The sequence below is a fragment of the Phyllopteryx taeniolatus genome, chromosome 1 (genome assembly GCF_024500385.1).
Source record: "Phyllopteryx taeniolatus isolate TA_2022b chromosome 1, UOR_Ptae_1.2, whole genome shotgun sequence".
NCBI lineage: Eukaryota > Metazoa > Chordata > Actinopteri > Syngnathiformes > Syngnathidae > Phyllopteryx > Phyllopteryx taeniolatus.
This window is the reverse complement of record NC_084502.1, coordinates 38,617,375-38,637,696: the sequence shown is the minus strand read 5'-3', so window position 1 is coordinate 38,637,696 and position 20,322 is coordinate 38,617,375. Positions and strand designations below refer to the sequence as shown.

The 20,322-nt window shown below is 40.9% G+C and overlaps 1 protein-coding gene across 4 annotated transcripts in view; it reads right to left on the bottom strand.

Annotated features, from left to right (window-relative positions):
- The window catches only part of LOC133487548 (IQ motif and SEC7 domain-containing protein 1-like), a 139,386-nt gene that overhangs the window by 83,801 nt on the left and 35,263 nt on the right, over nucleotides 1–20,322 (bottom strand). For 3 of the 4 annotated variants that reach the window (XM_061794365.1, XM_061794297.1, XM_061794305.1), the window contains one exon: nucleotides 12,676–12,783. The exons of the other annotated variant lie outside the window; for it this stretch is intronic. In XM_061794365.1, coding sequence (XP_061650349.1) covers nucleotides 12,676–12,783 — 108 coding nt within the window. The remainder of the gene's footprint in view (nucleotides 1–12,675; nucleotides 12,784–20,322) is intronic. 4 annotated transcript variants of the gene reach the window in all.

Below are 20,322 nucleotides of genomic sequence, written 5' to 3'. Positions count from 1 at the left end.
ATGGAACTTCGCACATTTCCAGAGATCTATTGAAGATCTGAGTGAAGACTGGAGCGAGCTGGTCCGCACAGACTTTGAGGCAGGATGGGGACACGTGGTCCGGGCCTGCTACTTTGTTAATCTTTTGTTGTTTGACGATGCGTCTCACATCCTGTTCATGGATGGTTAACGCAGAGGTCAGAGGTGTGATTGTGGTCGCGGGTGCGGCCGGGTGGTTGTGTGGTGTGAAACTGTCCTTTTCAAATCTGCAGTAGAAGGTATTCAAGTCGTTGGCTAGTGTGCTATTGTTCTCAGCTTGGGGGGATCGTCGCTTGTAATTAGTCAGCGATTGGAATGCATGCCAGACTGATGCCAATTTTGCACATCTCTGTTAGGACACATTATTTGTGCACTCACTGCTTTATCACATTGCACTATTTGCATTCTGTTGTTGACTACTACTGGCCACTCGTGTGTTTGAGAACTCTCTGTACCATTTGCACAATTGTCAATGTACAAAATCATTGCACTATTAGTCACTTTAAATTGCTCTAAATTGCTTGAGGACTGCATTATTTGGACAATTGCCATTATATCAGTATCACCACACTAGTGGTACACTTTGGATTCCTCAATGACTCTCCACACTTGGGTTTTTTAAGTCGTAAATGTATATTTCGTCATAGTGACTGTTTGTTGTTAAACTAGAGTGGCTTCAACTACCGGAGACAAATTCCTTGTGTGTCTTGTAACATACTTGGCCAATAAAAAAAAGCTGTATCATGGCATCAGTTTACCCTTGAACAGATTTTCAAAATGTTATGTTCCACAGAAATCATTAGATTATTCCATCAGTCTATCAACATGACAGGTGAAAATGCCAAATGTTTAATTACACAAAAACTAGTGGAATGTCCCTACATAAGTAAATTTTGGGTCAAAGGTGAATGAGAGGGTGATTTGATTGTGAAAATTTTTTCAATCTCACGTTTCAAAGATGAAACAAATGGTCACCTCGACCTCCTACATCAGTTCCCATTTCATTATCTCCATCTAATCCCAGTTGTCTCATAATCATTGTAGATTTACACAGTTCACGCACGCACACACGCACGCACGCACACACACACACACACACACACACACACACACACACACACACACACACACAGTGGATCAGACCTACGGCTGTGCCTTGTTAATATCTCGCCGGCACACACGGCCGAAATCCTCCACTTGAGTGGTATAAAGCAGCTGAGAACAAACCATCATACTCTCCAGTCTGTTTTTTCTTACTGGAGAAATGTGCACAAGTCCTTGCTCCATCAGCACTCAGCTCTCGGGAAAGCATCCCCCCCATCACTCCAACCCCAGCTTGATCTGAGGCCTGATGCGGAGGTATGAAATTACAAATGCACCCTATCAGACAGGGAGATAGATTTGAAGCGCTCCAAGGCCTGTTTGCCTGACATTACTGGGGCAGGGAGCTGATGAAAGGATAAGATATGTGACAGTCACGCAGTATCACTAATCTGTCACAATATCTAATTTATTCGGGAAAGTGTCAATGGGTAACAGAGTGAACGCAAAACGCAGGTCGAGAAAGAAAGGGATGCTCCGACATTTTCTGATGGATGGTCAGAGTTTGTAACACTCGAAGGCTCAAAGATGTCACACATGATTTTGTGTGGAACTGTAACACCTGTGCTCTGCTGCCAGATATATGATGGGTTTACAGTACAATACTGCAAGAGGGAAGAATTTACTAAAGGTCTAGTGCACTTGTCCAACCGCGGCAGAAACTAACGTAAACTTCAACCTTGGTGAGGAAGAGCACTTTAATGAGCACAAACAGAAGATTGGGAATATGAACGTCTATATTCTGGACCACATCATATATCATGTTCTGAATGTGTACACAACATTCAAGCCACAGCATGTCAAGAGCAGAGCACAGAGAGCAACATAATTGCAACTGCTATAATTAAATGTCATGCCTTGTGTCTTGTCCTCCTCTTCATATTTCCTCTCGCTAGTACAATGAATACAAGTTTAAGTCTGTCAACCACATTACGTGATGAAAAACTACAAAATATGATGTCATTTATCTAATTTTTTCTGCCAATAATATAAAAAAAGAAGTATGACTAGTGAGATATTTTATTACCATAGGGAAAATTAATGATAAGCTCCTGATATATTTATATATATATTCACTTCCAGAACAATGTCCAAATTTGTCTGAATTTCCATATTTTCAAGATTTTGTCAAGAACATTACCTTTCGACAGTCATAATCACAATCGTTAATAAAATGTGGCTTCAATACTTGTAATTTTAATGTTTTTATTACATCAACCTTTGTAATAGAGGCTGCAGTTGCAGCCTGAATCATAGCACCAGTGTATGAGATTTCGAAGTTCCATCAAAAATATCTGTCTACGGATTAATTTGCATTTTGCCCTGGTAACAAAAAAAGTCTATTAAAGCAGATGAATCAGATCTCAAATGTCAAAATTAAAAACTATTTTGCAAACAAACAAATAACATTGCTGATAGATTGAATTGGATAGTTTATGTATGGTTAATAGTTTTGGTTTCTATTTTGTGCAATGTACTTCTAGTACGTCTTCTCTTGCATGCCATTTATATAACATATTTATATTTCCTACATCCACAATTGCTGCTGAAATGAAGCAAATTTCCCAATTGTGGGACTAATAAAGGTTATTTTTATCTTATATTACAAATATTTATTAATAATAATAATATGCTTTTAACCTGCTCACATTCTGTAGTGACGTATGCAGTGACGTACTAATTTATTTTAGGTTCAGGCACGGCATCCTATGTGGACGTGTATTATATTATATTCATATTTCTAAACCTATTAATTGGCCTGTTATTTGTTGTTCAAACTTGGTCACTCTATGCTATGACGCGGTTCCAGCCAGACCTACTGTATGTGACAATTGTACTGTATCACCAAATCATTTATTTCAATGTTTTGCGACGACATGCCACGATAGCTTAGCAATTAGCAGAGCTTTGAAATTGTCGTCGCCTATCCACTCCTCGTCCTCCCTTTGTGACACCTGTAAGAAGCATGGTAAGAAGTCTAGCTCATTTGCTATAATGGAAACAATGATCAGTGACTTACAATGCGCTGACACCGGACGCAAAGAGAACATTCACCCCTTGGCAGCAGAGGGGTGTAATAAAATAGAGTGGACCAAGCAGCTGTTCAACTTGAACGGGACGTTAGTGTCAAACGCTGGATTTATTTTTCCCCCCAATATCTGGAACAATCAGTGTTACGGCCGTAACAAGTCAATACTCAGTGATTTCCGGACGTTACGTAACGTTTGACAGCTCTGTGTTTCTTTAGTATTTATTATTTTTATGCTATTATTTTTTATTTGAACTCCTGTTGCCATGGATGTCCCTCAACTTGTCAGAGGATTATCGCCAATGCAAAATGATATCCTGGATATTATGTTGTTGGTTTAAAAGTTGAATTAATGGTCATTTATGCCAGAACGATTTAAAAAAAAAAAAAAAAAAAAAAAAAAAAAAAAAAACATCAGATACGATGACAGTTTTATATGAATCAAACACTTTCTGAGACGTTGATAACTGCTTGTAGGTGACCCACAATATTAACGCAAGTGTGCCTGACAAGCAGGACTCTATCAATTTAGCTATAAAATACAAAAGACGACAGGAATTGTAGTAATTGCTGCCCGAGCATCACCACATTGTGACATCATGAGTCTTCAAAAAACGTTAATGTGTGCCGCAGCTTTTTAAATGCTAAACAATGAAGGCAGAGGAAGAGGAGACAGGAAATATACACATCCCTGCCTTTGTTTCTTGGCCAAAGGCTCAGCAGCAGAACTCAGAAAAGGGAAGGACACAGAGAGTGTTAAAGTCTTCTGTTTTACTGAGCCAAAGCAACTTCTCATGAGCCACATGACTGATTCTATTCTGCAATCAAAACAGTGTGTTCCAGCAGGGCCTGTAATTAACTTGAAGAGAATGATGAAACAGAAGCTGCAAAGAAAACTGAAGAGTTTGAACGACACTCCAACACATTATGGCAGTGAAGTCTCTTTTACTGGTCTGTTAAACCGTTTGCAGGTTTCTATGTGGAGGAGTCAAAAACATTACCAAGAGCAGTAAATAAAAAGGAAGAACCAAGACTGAACTCAAACAAAGCTCTTTTCTTTAAGTGTTCCACTTGACAGTATGTCAAAACAATAAATAACAATAAAAAGTAAAAAAGAGGAGGCAAAGCCTCAACCCATGGCCGTGAACAAGTGCAATACAGTAGAACCTCTCCAGGTGAACACAATACAGTCGACCTCTGACTTGTTCATGTTTAGAATTACTCCCCCCAAACATTCTTAGCATTCGTGTGTAAGTGTGCAAGAAGTTAATCACTGTAAATAGTGAAACAGAAATAATAAAACAGGTACAGTGGACCTCCGCATCTCGTGGGGGACAGGGGCCGGGGCCAGCTGTGAATAGGGAAAATCTGCAAATAATTGACACCCTTTATATATATATTTATATATTGATTTTTTTGCCTCCTGAAATCAGATGCAGAGGGAATACTTGGAGATGTGCTCCATGCAATCAATACTCTTATTAGACGGCCTGAACATAATCAAAGTTTCTGATGCAGTCAATCACCATAATGAACACCATGAAGCATGTAAATGATCAGATGAAAATTTAGCTCTTTGTTCAGATTCAAACTAATACTCCATTTCCAAATCAGAGCCCCGGAACGCAAATAAACAGGGCAGCTCGATATTCGCAGCTTCATGACCTTTTGGTGCTACCGCAGGGACATTAAGAGGTGGCCATAAACACTCACAGAGGGATTCACGCGCACCATGACCGTGCCTAACATCATCTTTATCTCCATCAATCCCATAATTGTAGTTAATAATTTCACAGATATCTTTAATTGAGATAACAGGGAAAAGGAAAAATGAGCTGTGGAGGAACCAAGAAAAAAAAAAAAAGAGTGAGAGCACTGTAGCAATTTACACAACTTTGAGTAAGTTGTGATGCATGGAACTTGATTTTGACGACTGATAAAATGAATATGCAAGCAATGCGCTCAACAATTACTGTGTCCACAGCCAAAACTGAAACTCCACAGCCAGATCTGTGTAAATATGCTTCTTCTTTACATGGTTAAGAACAGCCAAAAAGGAGCCATTTATATCATAAATAAACAGATGATGAGAAGATGGAATTGAATTGAAAAATTACAACACTTAATCTCAATATGTTTTGTGTTTGTGTGCGTCCCCTACATTTGTTGTGTATTAATCCACCATGGAAGCTCAAGAACTCAAGCCAATTAGTGAACATACTTAAGAGCAACAAAACTCAAATCTGTACAGTGTTTCTTAAAATAAATACAGTCTGATTCTTTTTGGAGGGGGGGGAAAAAGAGAGAAAGGTTTGTGCATGTTTAAAGGACGATTTTTATTTCGGCTGATGACAGTTTTCATGGTTTTAGGTCTGAAGGACAAAAAGCATTTCAATACTAAGTTAGGGGACTGAGCTATATATAAAAAAAAGTGCATTTCATCGATTTATCAGAGTACTGGTATGGAAATAATCCTTCAAATATTCTGTAGCCAATCACTACGCCACATTGGCACTATGCCCGGACTGAATTATCAGGTAATTGTCTTTGACGTGAGTTTTGCAGTGCTTTCCGCTCTACCGGTGCTGGGGCAACACAATAACCTCAGCTAATAATGTTGCCCCTGCACCGACTACAGCAGGGCACATGCATTTCTATTCTGAGAAAGGTGCAGGGATGCAGGAGTCACATGCAAATAAGTAAATGCGAATTTGTAAAAAAAAAAAAAATGCATAAAAGCTGGTTATTATTTACAATATGTGGTACGGTTGGGGCAGATTGGGTCAAGCGTGCTGATTACTTCATGCTTGTGGCAGAGAACGGGATCAATCTGGACTTCGTGTACCACTTTTGTTTTAGCTGTCCAGATTAATGCATAAATGATAGATCAAGCTTTTGGCTCCACAAGAATCCAAATTTATAGCTGGGTTTAACATCTGCAGCATCAGTGTCTCAACAGTGACACTGGCAAACTTCAGTCCACTCAAATCAGCGCACTCAGCGCAGAAAACGAGCCGGAACTGTGAAGCTACTTGCAGTGCTCATGCAGCACTACTGCACATCAAAAGCAACAACAGGAATAAAGGAGAGGAAAAAAGGTAGACAAGAAAAAAAACCAGGTAAGTGATACAGCGTGAAGGCACACAAGAAAAGAACAGAGGTAAAGATTTAAGTCAACCTTGTGGGAAATGTTCTACTATTTCAGTTTTCCATTTGCACTGCTAGCAATGAATGTGATAGGCGGCCCCTAGAGATTGCATCAACTCTGAACAACACCCCAAAATTTCAGCATTAGGTTCTACTACATTCTATCACTTTACTACCAAATCTGTCAGAGTTTAAGAAACAGCAGGGGCCTGTTTTGAACTCATAAACAATGTCGGCACAAATGTCTGCACGATCCTGCATACAGTATAAGCCCCATTCATTCTGCCTGTGTAAGATAGCATTTTTACACATTTCGTCGAGGTTTCCTTTCTGTATAGAAAAATAAGAATCAGCAGTAGTTCCCTGGAGAAATCTTGGGGGTTCTGGTGTCTTGCTAAGGGTGCCTCCGTGATCCTTAAAACCAATTTATAGCATTTCTACAGCACATTAGTCCCAAAATTGCCCACGTATTAAAGGTTATATCACATTGTCAACGCACGAGGAATATCATGATATTTTCAGTAAAGATAAGATTAAGATTTTGTTTGTTACCAGCATAATGCAAAAATTCCTTTTCCAGAAACTTCATGAACCCAAGGAAGAAACCACTAATGATTGTGGATCGCACACTTTTTTTTATTTTTTTATTTATTTATAGTTGTTAAAATGGGTGACACGGTGAACTCTATTTCACAATAAAAAAAAAAAAAAAAAAAAAAAAAAAAGAAATTACACAGGCGGTACGTTGGACAAATGGTTAGCATATCTGCCTCACAGTTCTGAGGACCTGGGTTAAAATCCGGCCTCGTCTGTGTGGACGTTGCATGTTCTCCCCGTGCCTACATGGGTTTTCTCTGGGTACTCCAGTTTCCTCCCACATTCCAAAAGCATGCATAGTAGGTTAATTGAAGACTCTAAATTGCCTGTAGGCGTGTATGTGAGTGCAAATGGTTGTTTATACTGTATGTGCCTTGCGATTGGCTGGTGAGCAGTTCAAGGTGTACCAAAGGTACCTGGGACAGGCTCCAGCACACCCATGACCCTAGTGAGTATAAGCGGTTCGGAAAATTGATGGATAGATGGATAAAATGCCGATCCAAGGAAGAAGGCAGATATGTTTTCTTCAACTGTTTATCAATTTTCAGTCACTTTACAGTTTAGTGCACATTACCGCCACCAATAGGACTGGAATATCTAGCACACTCCATCACTGTTCAACCAGTCTCTTATTTACATCTGTTTTAAAGCTTTCCATTTTAAAAAGTCTGAAGTATTTCAGTAGAGCACATGAGGCAATGAAAGGCTTGAATTACCGTACACCACACTGAAAAAGATAGTCAGGAAACAAATGCTCCATTTAAGATTCCCAATTTCCCAGGAGTTTTCAAAGATTAACCTCATACTTTAAATTGTGTGAGAAACTGTCTACAGACATCCAACTGAAGCGATAAATCATTTATTTCACTTCACATCATCACTGAGAGTTTTTCTTTTGCGTTGTCCGGCACACAATATCGTAGAACACATGAAATCATTCAAAATATGGCACAGGACCTTTGCCAGGTTTCATATGACATGAGGTTCCTTTTAGGCAAAATAATGCTGACATAGCACATACTGGTTTCTCTTAGGTTTTATTAACTCTAAATAGAAATTAGAATCAGAAGTATCTTTATTTGCAAAGTATGTCAAAAACACACGAGGAATTTGGATACTTGGAGCCGCTCTAGTACGACAACAGAAACCTATTTGACGGAAAATACTTTTGAGACATAAAAACATAAAAACACAGTATGGAGTCACTGAGCAATGAAAGGTCACCGGTAATGTGGTAATTCTGATACATTTTTTTTTTTTTTTTTTTTGGACAATTGTGCAAATTGTGGCCGACTGGTTAGCACATCTGCCTCACAGTTCTGAGGACCCGGGTTCAAATCTGGCCTCACCTGTGTGGAGTTTGCATGGGTTTTCCCTGGGTACTCCGGTTTCCTCCCACATCCCAAAAACATTCATGGTCGGTTAATTGAAGACACTAAATCACAGGTGTCAAACTGGTGGCCTGGGGCCAGATCCGGCCCGCCACATCATTTTATGTGGCCCGCAAAAGCATATCAAAATTGCTCATTGTGTTCTGGTGTAATACCATTGAGATATGTGCAAGCATTTTTTTGTTACCAATCCCCCTTTGAAAAGAAATGCAATAGTTGAAAAACATGTTTTTATAGGCTTTTGATTTCAAAACTGGCTATTCATAAATGTGTTGTGTATATTGTATGTAATTACAGCATATGAGATAATCTTTCATTTATATGGGTTCACAGTTGTAGCGGCCCTCCGAGGGAAGTCATAACTACGATGTGGCCCGTGACAAAAATGAGTTTGACACCCCTGCACTAAATTGTCCGTAGATGTGAATGTGAGTGAAAATGGCTGTTTGTTTATATGTGCCCTGCGATTGGCTGGTGACGAGTTCAGGGTGTTCTCCACCTCTCACCTGAAGATAGCTGTGATAGGCTCCAGCACGCCCGCAACCCTAATGAGGATAAGCAGTTCGGAATGAATGAATGAATTGAGCAAATGATCCAGAGCCTTCTGGCAATTTAGAGCATTGGAGAAAAATATCCATGGGCTATAGTGATGAATCAGCTATCTGAAATCAATCATAAATGTAAAAAAAAAAAATATGACTGAAGCATTTGCCAGCAGGGACTTTGTTCTCTTGGTAATATGTCCCTCTGCTGCAAGATTACATAACTTGAGAAGAGGGTTTTATCAAGGAAACAAACTGTGTTTGAGGCAAAATGCACTTCAAATGTGCATATTTTGTTTTAGGTAAAGTTTAGTAAATTGAAGTTTACACTTCACACAAAGTGTGTGGCAGTTAAATGCAGTACATGTAGACAGTATAGACAGGTTCACTCAAGTTCAACAAGCACATAAGGGGCATTAAAATGGAATAAAAAAAGAAGCATCCCCTTCAAATTAGTTACAAATCACAAAATTCAACCAATGGTTTTACTGAACTTTCAATTTTAGGGGCTGTTTCTCCATATCTGATATATGAGTCAATCATGGCTATTGGTGACTTTTCAATGTGTAAACCTTTGAGGGGGGAGAAAAAAAAATTGGGGACATATCAGATAGATGCAATGTTTAACATTTAGAAATCGTGAAATGTAGTGGTAGAGCTCAAGCGCCTAAAAAATAAGTAGGGTCGATTGTTTCGATATGGATTCTGATGTGTGGCGTGGTGCCTGTACAATTTACATTCAGTTAGAGAATTTAGGTAAGCCTAACAGGTTGGATTTTTTCCCATTCAAAATTAGCCAGCTCTGTGAATCAGCAAATTTTAGGTAAAGCTACCCGTGCAAACCAAATTTACCTAAGTATATACAAACTCCAATTCCAATGAAGTTGCGATGTTGTTTAAAATGTAAATAAAAACAGAATACAATGATTTGCAAATCCTTTTCAACCTATGTTCAGTTGATTACACAACACAGACAAGGTATTTAATGTTCCAACTGATGAATGTATTTTTTTTTGTGTGTGTGTGAATATTATCTCATTTTGAATTAGATTCCTGCAACACGTTTCAAAAAGGCGACTGGTTAGAGCGTCAGCCTCACAGTTCTGAGGAGCCGGGTTCAATCCCCGGCCCCGCCTGTGTGGAGTTTGCATGTTCTCCCCGTGCCTGCGTGGGTTTTCTCCGGGAACTCCAGTTTCCTCCCACATCCCAAAAACATGCATGAATCGGAGACTCTAAATTGCCCGTAGGCATGACTGTGAGTGCGAATGGTTGTTTGTTCCTATGTGCCCTGCGATTGGCTGGCAACCAGTTCAGGGTGTACCCCGCCTCCTGCCCGATGACAGCTGGGATAGGCTCCAGCACACCCGCGACCCTAGTGAGGAGAAGCGGCTCAGAAAATGGATGGATGGATGGACGTTTCAAAAAAACTGGGGCAGGGTCAACAAAAGACTGAGAAAGTTGAGGAATGCTCAAAAAACAACTGTTTGGAACATTCCACAGGTGAGCAAGGTTAATTGGAAAAAGGTGAGTGTCATGATAGGGTATAAAAGCCATCAATTAGGCCATTCCCGAAAGGCTCAGTTGTTCACAAGCAAGGATGCGGTAAGGTTCACTCCTTTATGAAGAACAACGTGAGCAAATCTAACAGTTTAAGAACCACCTCTCTCAACATAAAATTACAAGGAGTTTAGGGATTTCATCATCTACGATCCATAATATCATCAAACGATTCAGAGAATCTGGAGAAATCTATGCACGTAAGCGGCCAGGACGGAATCCAACGTTGAAAGCCTTTGATCTTCGACTCATCAAAACGGCACTGCATTAAAACAGGCATTGTTATTCTCTGTCTTCTCTGGGCCCGAGATCATCTGAGATGGACTGACGCAAAGTAGAAAAGTGTGCTGTGGTCTGACAAGTCCACATTTCAAGTTGTTTTTGGAAATCATGAACGTCATGTCGTCCGGACCAAAGAGGGAAAGGACCATCCGGATTGTTGCCAATGCCAAGTTCAAAAGGTACGGGGGTGTGTTCGTGCCAATGGCATTGGTAACTTGCACATCTGCGAAGGCACCATTAATGCTGAAAGGCACATACAGGTTTTGGCGCAACATAGGCTGCCATCCAAGGAACATCTTTTTCAGCCTGGCTTCATAGTAAAAGTGTGGGAGTACTAGACTGGCCTGCCAACAGTCTAGGCCTGTCTCCCATTGAAAATGTGTAGCGTGTTATGAAGCGCAAAATAGGACAACAGAGACCCCGGACTGTTGAGCAATTTAAGTTGTACATCAAGCAAGAATGGGAAAGAATTCCACTGACAAAGCTTCATCAATTAGTTTCCTCAGTTCCCAAACAATATATACCAATACAATTTTTTTTTTTAAAAAAAGGCAGATAGAAAGTTTACACTCACCTCGCTTTGCTCCTTTAAGTTCCTACCAAAAAAGTGACATCACATATGGAGTGTGGATTCATTTTTTCTTAATCGGACAAATCTGCCACAGACTAACAGGATGGAATGCGATAATGGATAAATAGAAAATAAATTGGGTAAAAAAATTAATGAAAACCACTCTTTCCATTGATATACAGTATATTCAGATATAGAGACTAATTAAATCTAACCGACAATAAAGGTTAATTTCTTGCGTGGGTTTTCTCCGGGCACTCCGGTTTCCTCCCACATCCCAAAAACATGCATTAATTGGGGACTCTAAATTGCCTGTATGTGTTAATGTGAGTGTGAATGGTTGTTTGTTTGTATGTGCCCTGCGATTGGCTGGCAAACAGTTCAGGGTGTACCCCGCCTCCTGCCCGATGATAGCTGGGATAGACTCCAGCACGCCCGCGACCCTGGTGAGGAGAAGCGGCTCAGAAAATGGATGGATGGTCTCCAAAAGGAATGTGGTGTTAGAAGATTTCTAAAAACATTGCTGTGCTTGGTTGCTCAAGCGCAAATTGAAAAATACCAAAAGCTTTGTTCTTGAGGTAGAGCTCCTTTTTCTTGTTGTTAGGTTGATTGCTTCCATTACTATAATATCATACAGTTGAATGTTGTGGGGTCAAACGGTGAGTTTCAGCTGCAGAAAAAAACAAAAAAACCATCCAGGAACAATCCGCGCACTCGAACCTCATAAAACTAAACCATTGGTATGCTTAAATTGACTTCCTTAGAAACAATCACAAATACAAAGCTCTTAAATAGGAAGACATACAAGAGAGGTATGTGTCAGAAATAGCAGCCCTCATTGCTTCTGTGTTACCAAAAACAAACCACCCATGATCTTACATGTCAGAAACTTCTGAACACTGCTGTTTAAAAATAGAAGAAGCTCCTATTATACACTGGGATTTATTTGTGGGCTGTGCACGAGCCAAAAGTGGGTTATGGATTAGTCGCTGGCTGTTTGATGACAAAGCACGCAGCCTTGGGAGGCATCTTTGAAAACGATCTCCAGCCTTTTGAAGCCCCCTAAGTCTGTCCCACTGATGCCGACGCCTGCGCTTACATCTCAGCACTTGCTGCAAGACTCTCTCACAGCTCGGCTCAGGCTAATGGGCGAGGAGAGCTTAATAAGCTCTCCTTGCTGTGCATTGGGCCACACAAAAAGCCATGTGGCATTGAAGCTGTTGGGTCATACAACAGCTGGTGACTACTCAGACGTTACCACACAACAAACTGTGGCATCCTCGCCATTGATGCATCGGCCACACAAAAGGCTAACAACCAGGGCATGGGTTAGGGTGACTTTGAGAGGTTGACAACGCAAAAGTGGGAAGTGTGTTGCTGTGCCAGGGTGCTGTGGCCATAGGACAAACAGGTGATCATGAAAGTAAAATTTTACTGTACCCAAAGGAAGCAGACTTCCACTTGCGACATGGGATGACTCCTCTGCTGCCAGCAGTCACTATGCTCCCAGAAGTCTCTGTAACTTGGACAGGCAGGGAGGCATGTCTCCTGTAGGAGGACAAACCATGTTACAGTAAATCATAACTGCTTAACAGTCGGTAGGCAAGGGCAGCTATAAAAAGCTAAACAATGTGACTCTGCCTCATGCACCCATCATAAGTTTTTCTCTTTGAGATTTTATAATGTAGGTTAATAATGCACATTTTATCATCTATGCCCTTTTGCACTTAAAATACTGCATACCAACATTAATGTGCTGATTGGTTAACCTGTAAATAAGCAGTGGAGTTTGTTTTTTTTCCTTCACAGCGTCCCTCTACAGTTGTGAAGTGTAATGACCTTTGAAAGCAATGAGGTGAACACCGATATCCAGTAAACTAGTGCTGGACAATATATCGTGTAGCTCGATTCGATTGATATTTTAATAATGCTCGATATGTAAAAAGAGGATCATTGATTTAATTTTCTATATTTTTCGCTACTCTGCAAGATTTTGTTACCCCGGGGAGACTTCCGCGGCAGCTCTTGTTGCGCAGAGACAACATGGCAGAGGTGTGGACTTGGACTCGAGTCAGACTCAAGTCATGAATTTGATTACTTTAGACTTGACAATCTGTTAAATGCTTGCAACTCGACCTGGACTTGAACAGCAATCATTTGTGACTTCACTTGGACTTGAACCCAATGACTTGAAAAGACTACTCGGACAAAAGCACTGAGAAACCAACACTGTAGCTTTCTCTGTATATAGCTATATGTGCAACTGACTGTTTTACTACAGGAAAATATGATAAGTGACAACATAATATTGAAGGTCTTAATGATTATTTATTAGGTTGAAGAGTCCCACATCATTATTGCTTAAGGCTTCTTTATACTCGCGCAGGCGGCGACCGCGGTGACGTCACTGCGGCTATCCCACGCGCAGTTTGCCTTTATACTCGAGCACGCTGTCTTGAAAATGTGCTGCAACTCTCCTCCAAGTCGGGGGTGTCGCTATGGCTGGTATTGGCTAGGACACCACAGGGTGCAGTTTCCTCTGCATTTTATGGCCAATTCCGATAGCCGTTTTTACTTTCCGGAACAAGGAACAAAGCAACAACAATGGCGACTGTGGAACAGTGCCTGCTAGAACAAATGGACCTAGATGACCAGATGATGCGTTTAATTATATTGCAAATCGATCAAGAATGCGGCGGCGTATGCGGAACCAAGGCGAAAGCGGAGTACATCATCACACCATGTGACTAAAACGGACCAATAACTAGTCTCCGCGGCGTTCTACGCGCGGTAACAATTTTTGCCATGTGGGCGTCAGGTTACACATAGTGTTGTGATATAGTAGTGTCATAGTGACACGGCCCGATGCGTCGATCACATGATGCAATGCAGTCGCTGTTGGCCACGCGAGCATGGGAGTATGAAAAGGCCTTAATGGTTAACATTAACAGTTAACACCCTGTTGGGCACGCAAGGATAGAGGAATTGACCAAGAAGTCATTATTTCATGCACTACCTAAAGTAATGGTTTCATTAAAAAACAAAAAAAACAGTACAACATAAATCAACAATACATGTGACAGCTAAATAAGGTATAAATTCCAAGAACTACTGTTAACAGAAACGTCACTAGAAATGGTTGAAGACAAGAAAATGGTAGTTTCCTGCTATATGCACAATGTGAATTTTAGAAAAATACTGTTGATTATCTAAAACAGGAAACCAATTGGTCATTCATTATTAAGTGAAAGGTCTCATTTTTTCTTGTGCATTTATAATTGCTCTTTAACCAAGCAAAAATATACTTGATCCTTATACTTGATTATTCCGATAGAATTATCAGTAGAACGCTCGATTACTTATTGCAGCACTACTGGATGCAAATTCCTATTTGTGACAGGTCTGTTTAACGTCACTTAAGAAATAAAGTGATAAAAAGTAAGTCATAGCACGGCATTTTCATAGAATAACTGAAAACCCACTATCAACTGGTTTTGAAGGGGCCATAAACTAAGCCTTGACGATTGGCTTTGAAGGTGAAAAAACTTTGATCAGCCCCCTAGTTTTCTTATAAAGGTTCAATGCACTTGTTTGTCAAATTTGTTTTGATAAAAAAATATATATATATGGATTTTAAAATATATGAAATATATAAATGCAGTATATAATATATACCTATTAATTGAATAACTATTATATAGAAAAATATATTTCAATTTTGTTGGTAAAATGACTTGAAGGGAGTCGAAACTCAAAGTGTAGGACTGCGACTTGCTCAGGACTTGAACGCAGAGACTTGAGACTTGCAAAGCAATGACTTGGTTCCACCTCTGCAACATGGAGGAGAAGATGCTGAAGGCCAGCGGGTCAGAAATATTTCCAAAAAAAGGGCATGCAACGTCTATCATTTGGAAACAACCGTGGTCTGCAAAACGTGTATGAAAGATGTTGCGACGAAGACAGGCATATCAGCGTACAATCACGAAGATGAAGCACGAGTGCTTATCGAGTATGCTGCATGTATCATGCTAAAGAGAGCCAAGGTTCCCTGTGCCGCTGCTGTGACCTCAACAAAACAAACTTAACAGGATCTACAGAGATTACAGAAAGTATTCAGACCCCCTTAAATTTTTCACTCTTTGTTATATTGCAGCCATTTGCTAAATCATTTAAGTTCATCTTTTTCCTCAATGTACTGCGGGGTGCTGTATCCCCATTTTGACAGAAAAAACGATTTATTATAAAAGAAAATACGAAATATCACACAGTCATAAGTATTCAGACCCTTTGCTGTGACACTCACATATTTAACTCGGGTGCTGTCCATTTCTTCTGATCATCCTTGAGATGGTTCGACACCTTCATTCTAGTCCAGCTGTGTTTGATTATACTGATTGGACTTGATTAGGAAAGCCACACACCTGTCTATATAAGACCTCACAGCTCACACTGCATGTCAGAGCAAATGAGAATCATGAGGTAAAAGAAACTGCCTGAAGAGCTCAGGGACAGAATTGTGGCAAGGCACAGATCTGGCCATGGTTACAAAAAAAATTCTGCTGCACTTAAGGTTCCTAAGAGCACAGTGGCCTCCATAATCCTTAAATGGAAGACGTTTGGGATGACCAGAACCCTTCCTAGAGCTGGCCGTTCAGCCAAACAGCAATTGGGGGAGAAGAGCCTTTGTGAGAGAGGTGAAGAAGAACCCAAAGATCACTGTGGCTGAGCTCCAGAGATGTAATCGGGAGATGGGAGAAAGTTCTAGAATGTCAGCCATCCACCAGTCGGGGCTTTATGGCAGAGTGGTTCGACGGAAGCCTCTCCTCAGTGCAAGAAACATGAAAGCCTGCATGGAGTTACCGTATTTTGACGTCCATAAGGTGCACTTAAAAGTCTTAAATTTTCTCCAAAATGGACGGGGCACCTTATAATGTGGCGCGCCTTATGTGTGCACCGAGTTCCAAAATCTGTAAATGTTGTGTGACTTTGATGAGTGCTCCACTTGACTGACTGGGAGCATTTCCTGCCGAAACGCTGCTTATATAGAGGAAAGATGGACGTGACTGAGTACAGCATGCGGACGTAAAGGGGTAAGGGTGCGCGTGAAGGAGGACGCTAAAGACACGCCCCCCAGTAGGTATATAGTATGTGCATTGTGCAAAACAACATCAGTTTGGCTAAGGACCCCCGAAAATGGCAAATACGAAGAGACACGCTTACAAAGCACAGTTTAAACTGCAAGCTGTCAGTTATGTGGAGGAACATGGTAATCGAGCAGCCACGAGAGAACTCAAGATCAACAAATCCATGGTTCGCAAGTGGAGGAAGCAGGAAAACAAGCTTCGCCAAGTCAAGAAGACGAAGCTGAGTTTCCGCAGAAACAAGGCAAGGTGGCCCGAGTTGGAAGACCAACTCGAGCAATGGATTAATGAGCAAAGAACAGCCGGGAGAAGCGTCTCTACAGTCACCATTCGACTGACTGCAATAACGCTCGCAGAAGAAATGAAAATCGCAAATGTTCAAGGAGGTCCATCTTGGTGCTTTCGTTTTATGAAACGGCGCCATTTATCCATCCGGGGAAGGACTACCGTGGCGCAGCAACTTCCGGCGGATTACAAGTAAAAGCTGGCCATCTTCCGCTCCTACTGCAGTAAAAAGATTGCCGACAACCACATCCAGCCCAACCACATCACCAACATGGACGAGGTGCGGCTCACTTTCGACATCCCGGTGAACCACACTGTAGAGAAGAAGGGGACCAACACGGTAGCGATACGCACAACGTGGCACGAGAAGTCGGCTTTTACTGTTGTGCTCGGTTGCCATGGTAATGGACAGAAACTGCCACCTATGGTGATTTTTAAGAGGAAGACGCTGCCTAAAGAAAAGTTTCCAGCCGAAGTCATCGTTAAGGCCAATCAAAAGGGCTGGATGGATGAGGAGAAAATGAGAGTGGCTGAGTGAGGTGTACGTAAAGAGACCGGATGATTTTTCCACGCGTCACCGTCCCTGTTGATCTGTGACTCCATGCGCGCCCATCTCACAGCCGCTGTGAAAAAACAAGTGCAGCTAAGACTGGGAGGCAACGCCGGGCGAGTTAGGCCACCATAAGTGAATGGATTGTGGATGCCTGGGCTAAGGTATCTGCTTTGACTGTTGTACGAGCTTTCGCGAAAGCCAGCATCATTGCTGAACAGCCCCCCGGCAACGAGACTGACTCTGACAATAACGAGAGGGAACCTGGCGTGTTTGTTGGAGAACTTGCCCAGCTGTTTATTTTGGATAGAGAAGATGAGGACTTTGATGGATTTGTGGATGAGGATTGATAAAAAAATAACGTGAGTACATTGATAAATACTTCAATAAAGTACAACCGAACTCAGTTTTGCTCCCGCTGCCTTTTTAAAAACATTGTTTTAGCGTGCATGCATGCTACCGTATGTTTTACCATACCTGCGCCCAATAATACGGTGCACCTTATGTATGTGTTAAATACAGAAATAGGCCCCGTAACTGAGACTGCGCCTTTTAATACGGTGCGCCCTATGGTCGTGAAAATACGGTAGCTAAAAACACCTGAAGAACTCCAACATGGTGAGAAATAAAATTCTCTGGTCTGATGAGACCAAGATAGAACTTTCTGACATTAATTCTAAGCAGTATGTGTGGAGAAAACCAGGCACTGCTCATCACGTGTTCAATACAGTCAGCATCATGCTGTGGTTTTTTTTTTTCAGCTGCTGGGACAGGACCACCGGTTGCAATCGAAGGAAAGATGAATGCGGCCAAGTACAGGGATATCCTGGACGAAACCCTTCTCCAGAGTGCTCAGGACCTCTGACTGGGTCGAAGGTTCACCTTCCAACAAGACAATGACCCTAAGCACACAGCTAAAATACCAAAGGAGTGGCTTCAGAACAACGCTTCAGAACAACGCTTCAGAACAACTCTGTGACTGTTCTTGAATGGCCCAGCCAGAGCCCTGATTTAAACCCAATTGAGCATCTCTGGAGAGACCTGAAAATGCCTGTCCACCAACGTTCACCATCCAACCTGACAGAACTGGAGAGGATCCCCAAATCCAGGTGTGAAAAACTTCTTTCATCATTCCCCAAAAGACTCATGGCTGTATTAGCTCAAAAGGGTGCTTCTACTAAATACTGAGCAAAGGGTCTGAATACTTATGGCTGTGTGATATTTAAGTTTTTCTTTTTTAATAAATCTGCAAAATTTCAACAATTCAGTTTTTTTCCTCTCAATATGGGGTGCTGTGTGTACATTAATGAGAAAAAAATATATTTTAATGATTTTAGTAAATACCAGCAATATAACAAAGAGTGAAACATTTAAGGTGATCTGAATACTTTCCGTACCCACTGTATGTTCAGCTCCTGTCGTTATGAGAGGTTGAGCACCAAATGGAAGGAGATTACGTCAACAATCTCATTCTATATACTGTAGCCGAGGACATGATACCCATTTATACAGTGGAAAAAGATGGATTCAAAAAGTTGATGAAAACATTGGATCCCAGATACGAGTTGCCCAGCAGGAAATATTTTGCAGAGGAAGCATTGCCTGAACGTTACAATAATTTCAGGGAGTAAGTTACAGCAAGTGTGTCGGCTGTAAAACACTTTTTTTTTAACAACTACCGACTGGAGAAGTAGTCGCATAGTGTAACGTACTTCACTACATTGAAGACTGGGAGCTGAAAAGTACCTGTTTGCAGGCAAGCTAGGCACTCGAAGATCATACTGGCAAGACAATTGCACAAGGACTTGAAGATGCCTTAAACTGGAGGAAGCTGGATGAGGAGGATCAGGTTGGGTTGCTACAGTCTTATCTTGAGATTATTATATTTTGAAATACCTGCAAGGAAAAGTAATTTATTACTTTGTGATGTGTATAAATATTAAATAAACCTTCTGCTTCGTAATGTAAATACATTTGGTCTGGTCCGGTTTTATACGTGTATAATAAATATATAGTCATATCTAATAGAAACATTAGGGGAAAAAAATATTGTGACATCAAATTTAGGCCATATCGCTGAGCACTACAGTAAACATGCATGTGTTTAAATCAATAAAAATCTGAAGTCAAACAAGTGAATGTACATACCACACACTAACAAAACAACTGCCTTCTAATGTCCACTCATCCATCGTCTTGAAACATTGTCTAATAATTACAAAGTGAAACAGGGGGAAATAGTTTTCAAAAATTACCATAATTTATGAATATTACAAGAATAAAATAGTTTTGTTTGTTTTGAGGCCAGCAGCCACGTGAGACCAGCAGCCACTTTCTCTCTCTAGATCAGAAACAAGACAAAGTCCTTGGGTAAAACCATGTAACAGTTGTTAAAGGGAACCGTTTAACAACTTGCATTGCAAAGACAGCAATTGGCTGCCCGAAGAGATTAGCCCAGAGTCGCTAGTAGAATATACTAACCGTGAATATCACCATAATTCCACACTGCACAGAGATAGTTTGCAATTTTGAGTCTAAAAGCTAGGCATGCACTGATAAGAAGAGGAGTGAGCACAGGGTGGTATCTTGTGGACGTAAACAACTTCCCCACAAAGTTGTGTTCTTTCTATGCATTTCACACATTTGATCAATCACGGCTGCTAAAAGAATCCGGTGCTTCGGGTCATAAATGAAGCATAAATGTCTAAACACTCTTGGGAAGTGAGTGAAAATCCCTCCCACACAGGGAGGAGACACTTAATGTTATTATTTTTTTTTATGTATACAAAGAGTTAAAATGCCTGTTTGCACGGACTTGCATACATCTCAAAATGTTCACACTTAAGATGGTGCAGACAATGAGAGATGTACTGGATGATCCACCAATATTAAGGCCATTGAAGTATTTGATCAGGGGTTGCCATGGCAACGACAGAGACACTGCTCTCCTTATTACAAGCCAGTGCGCCAGTAACATGATTTTGAAGCTCTTTAAGGCACGCTTATTACAAGTTGTTACATCCTTCTATTTCTTTAAATCACATAAAGAAAACAACAAAACATTCCAAGTAACACTCCAATGAGCAGCACCGCATGGCTAGAATTCTGATT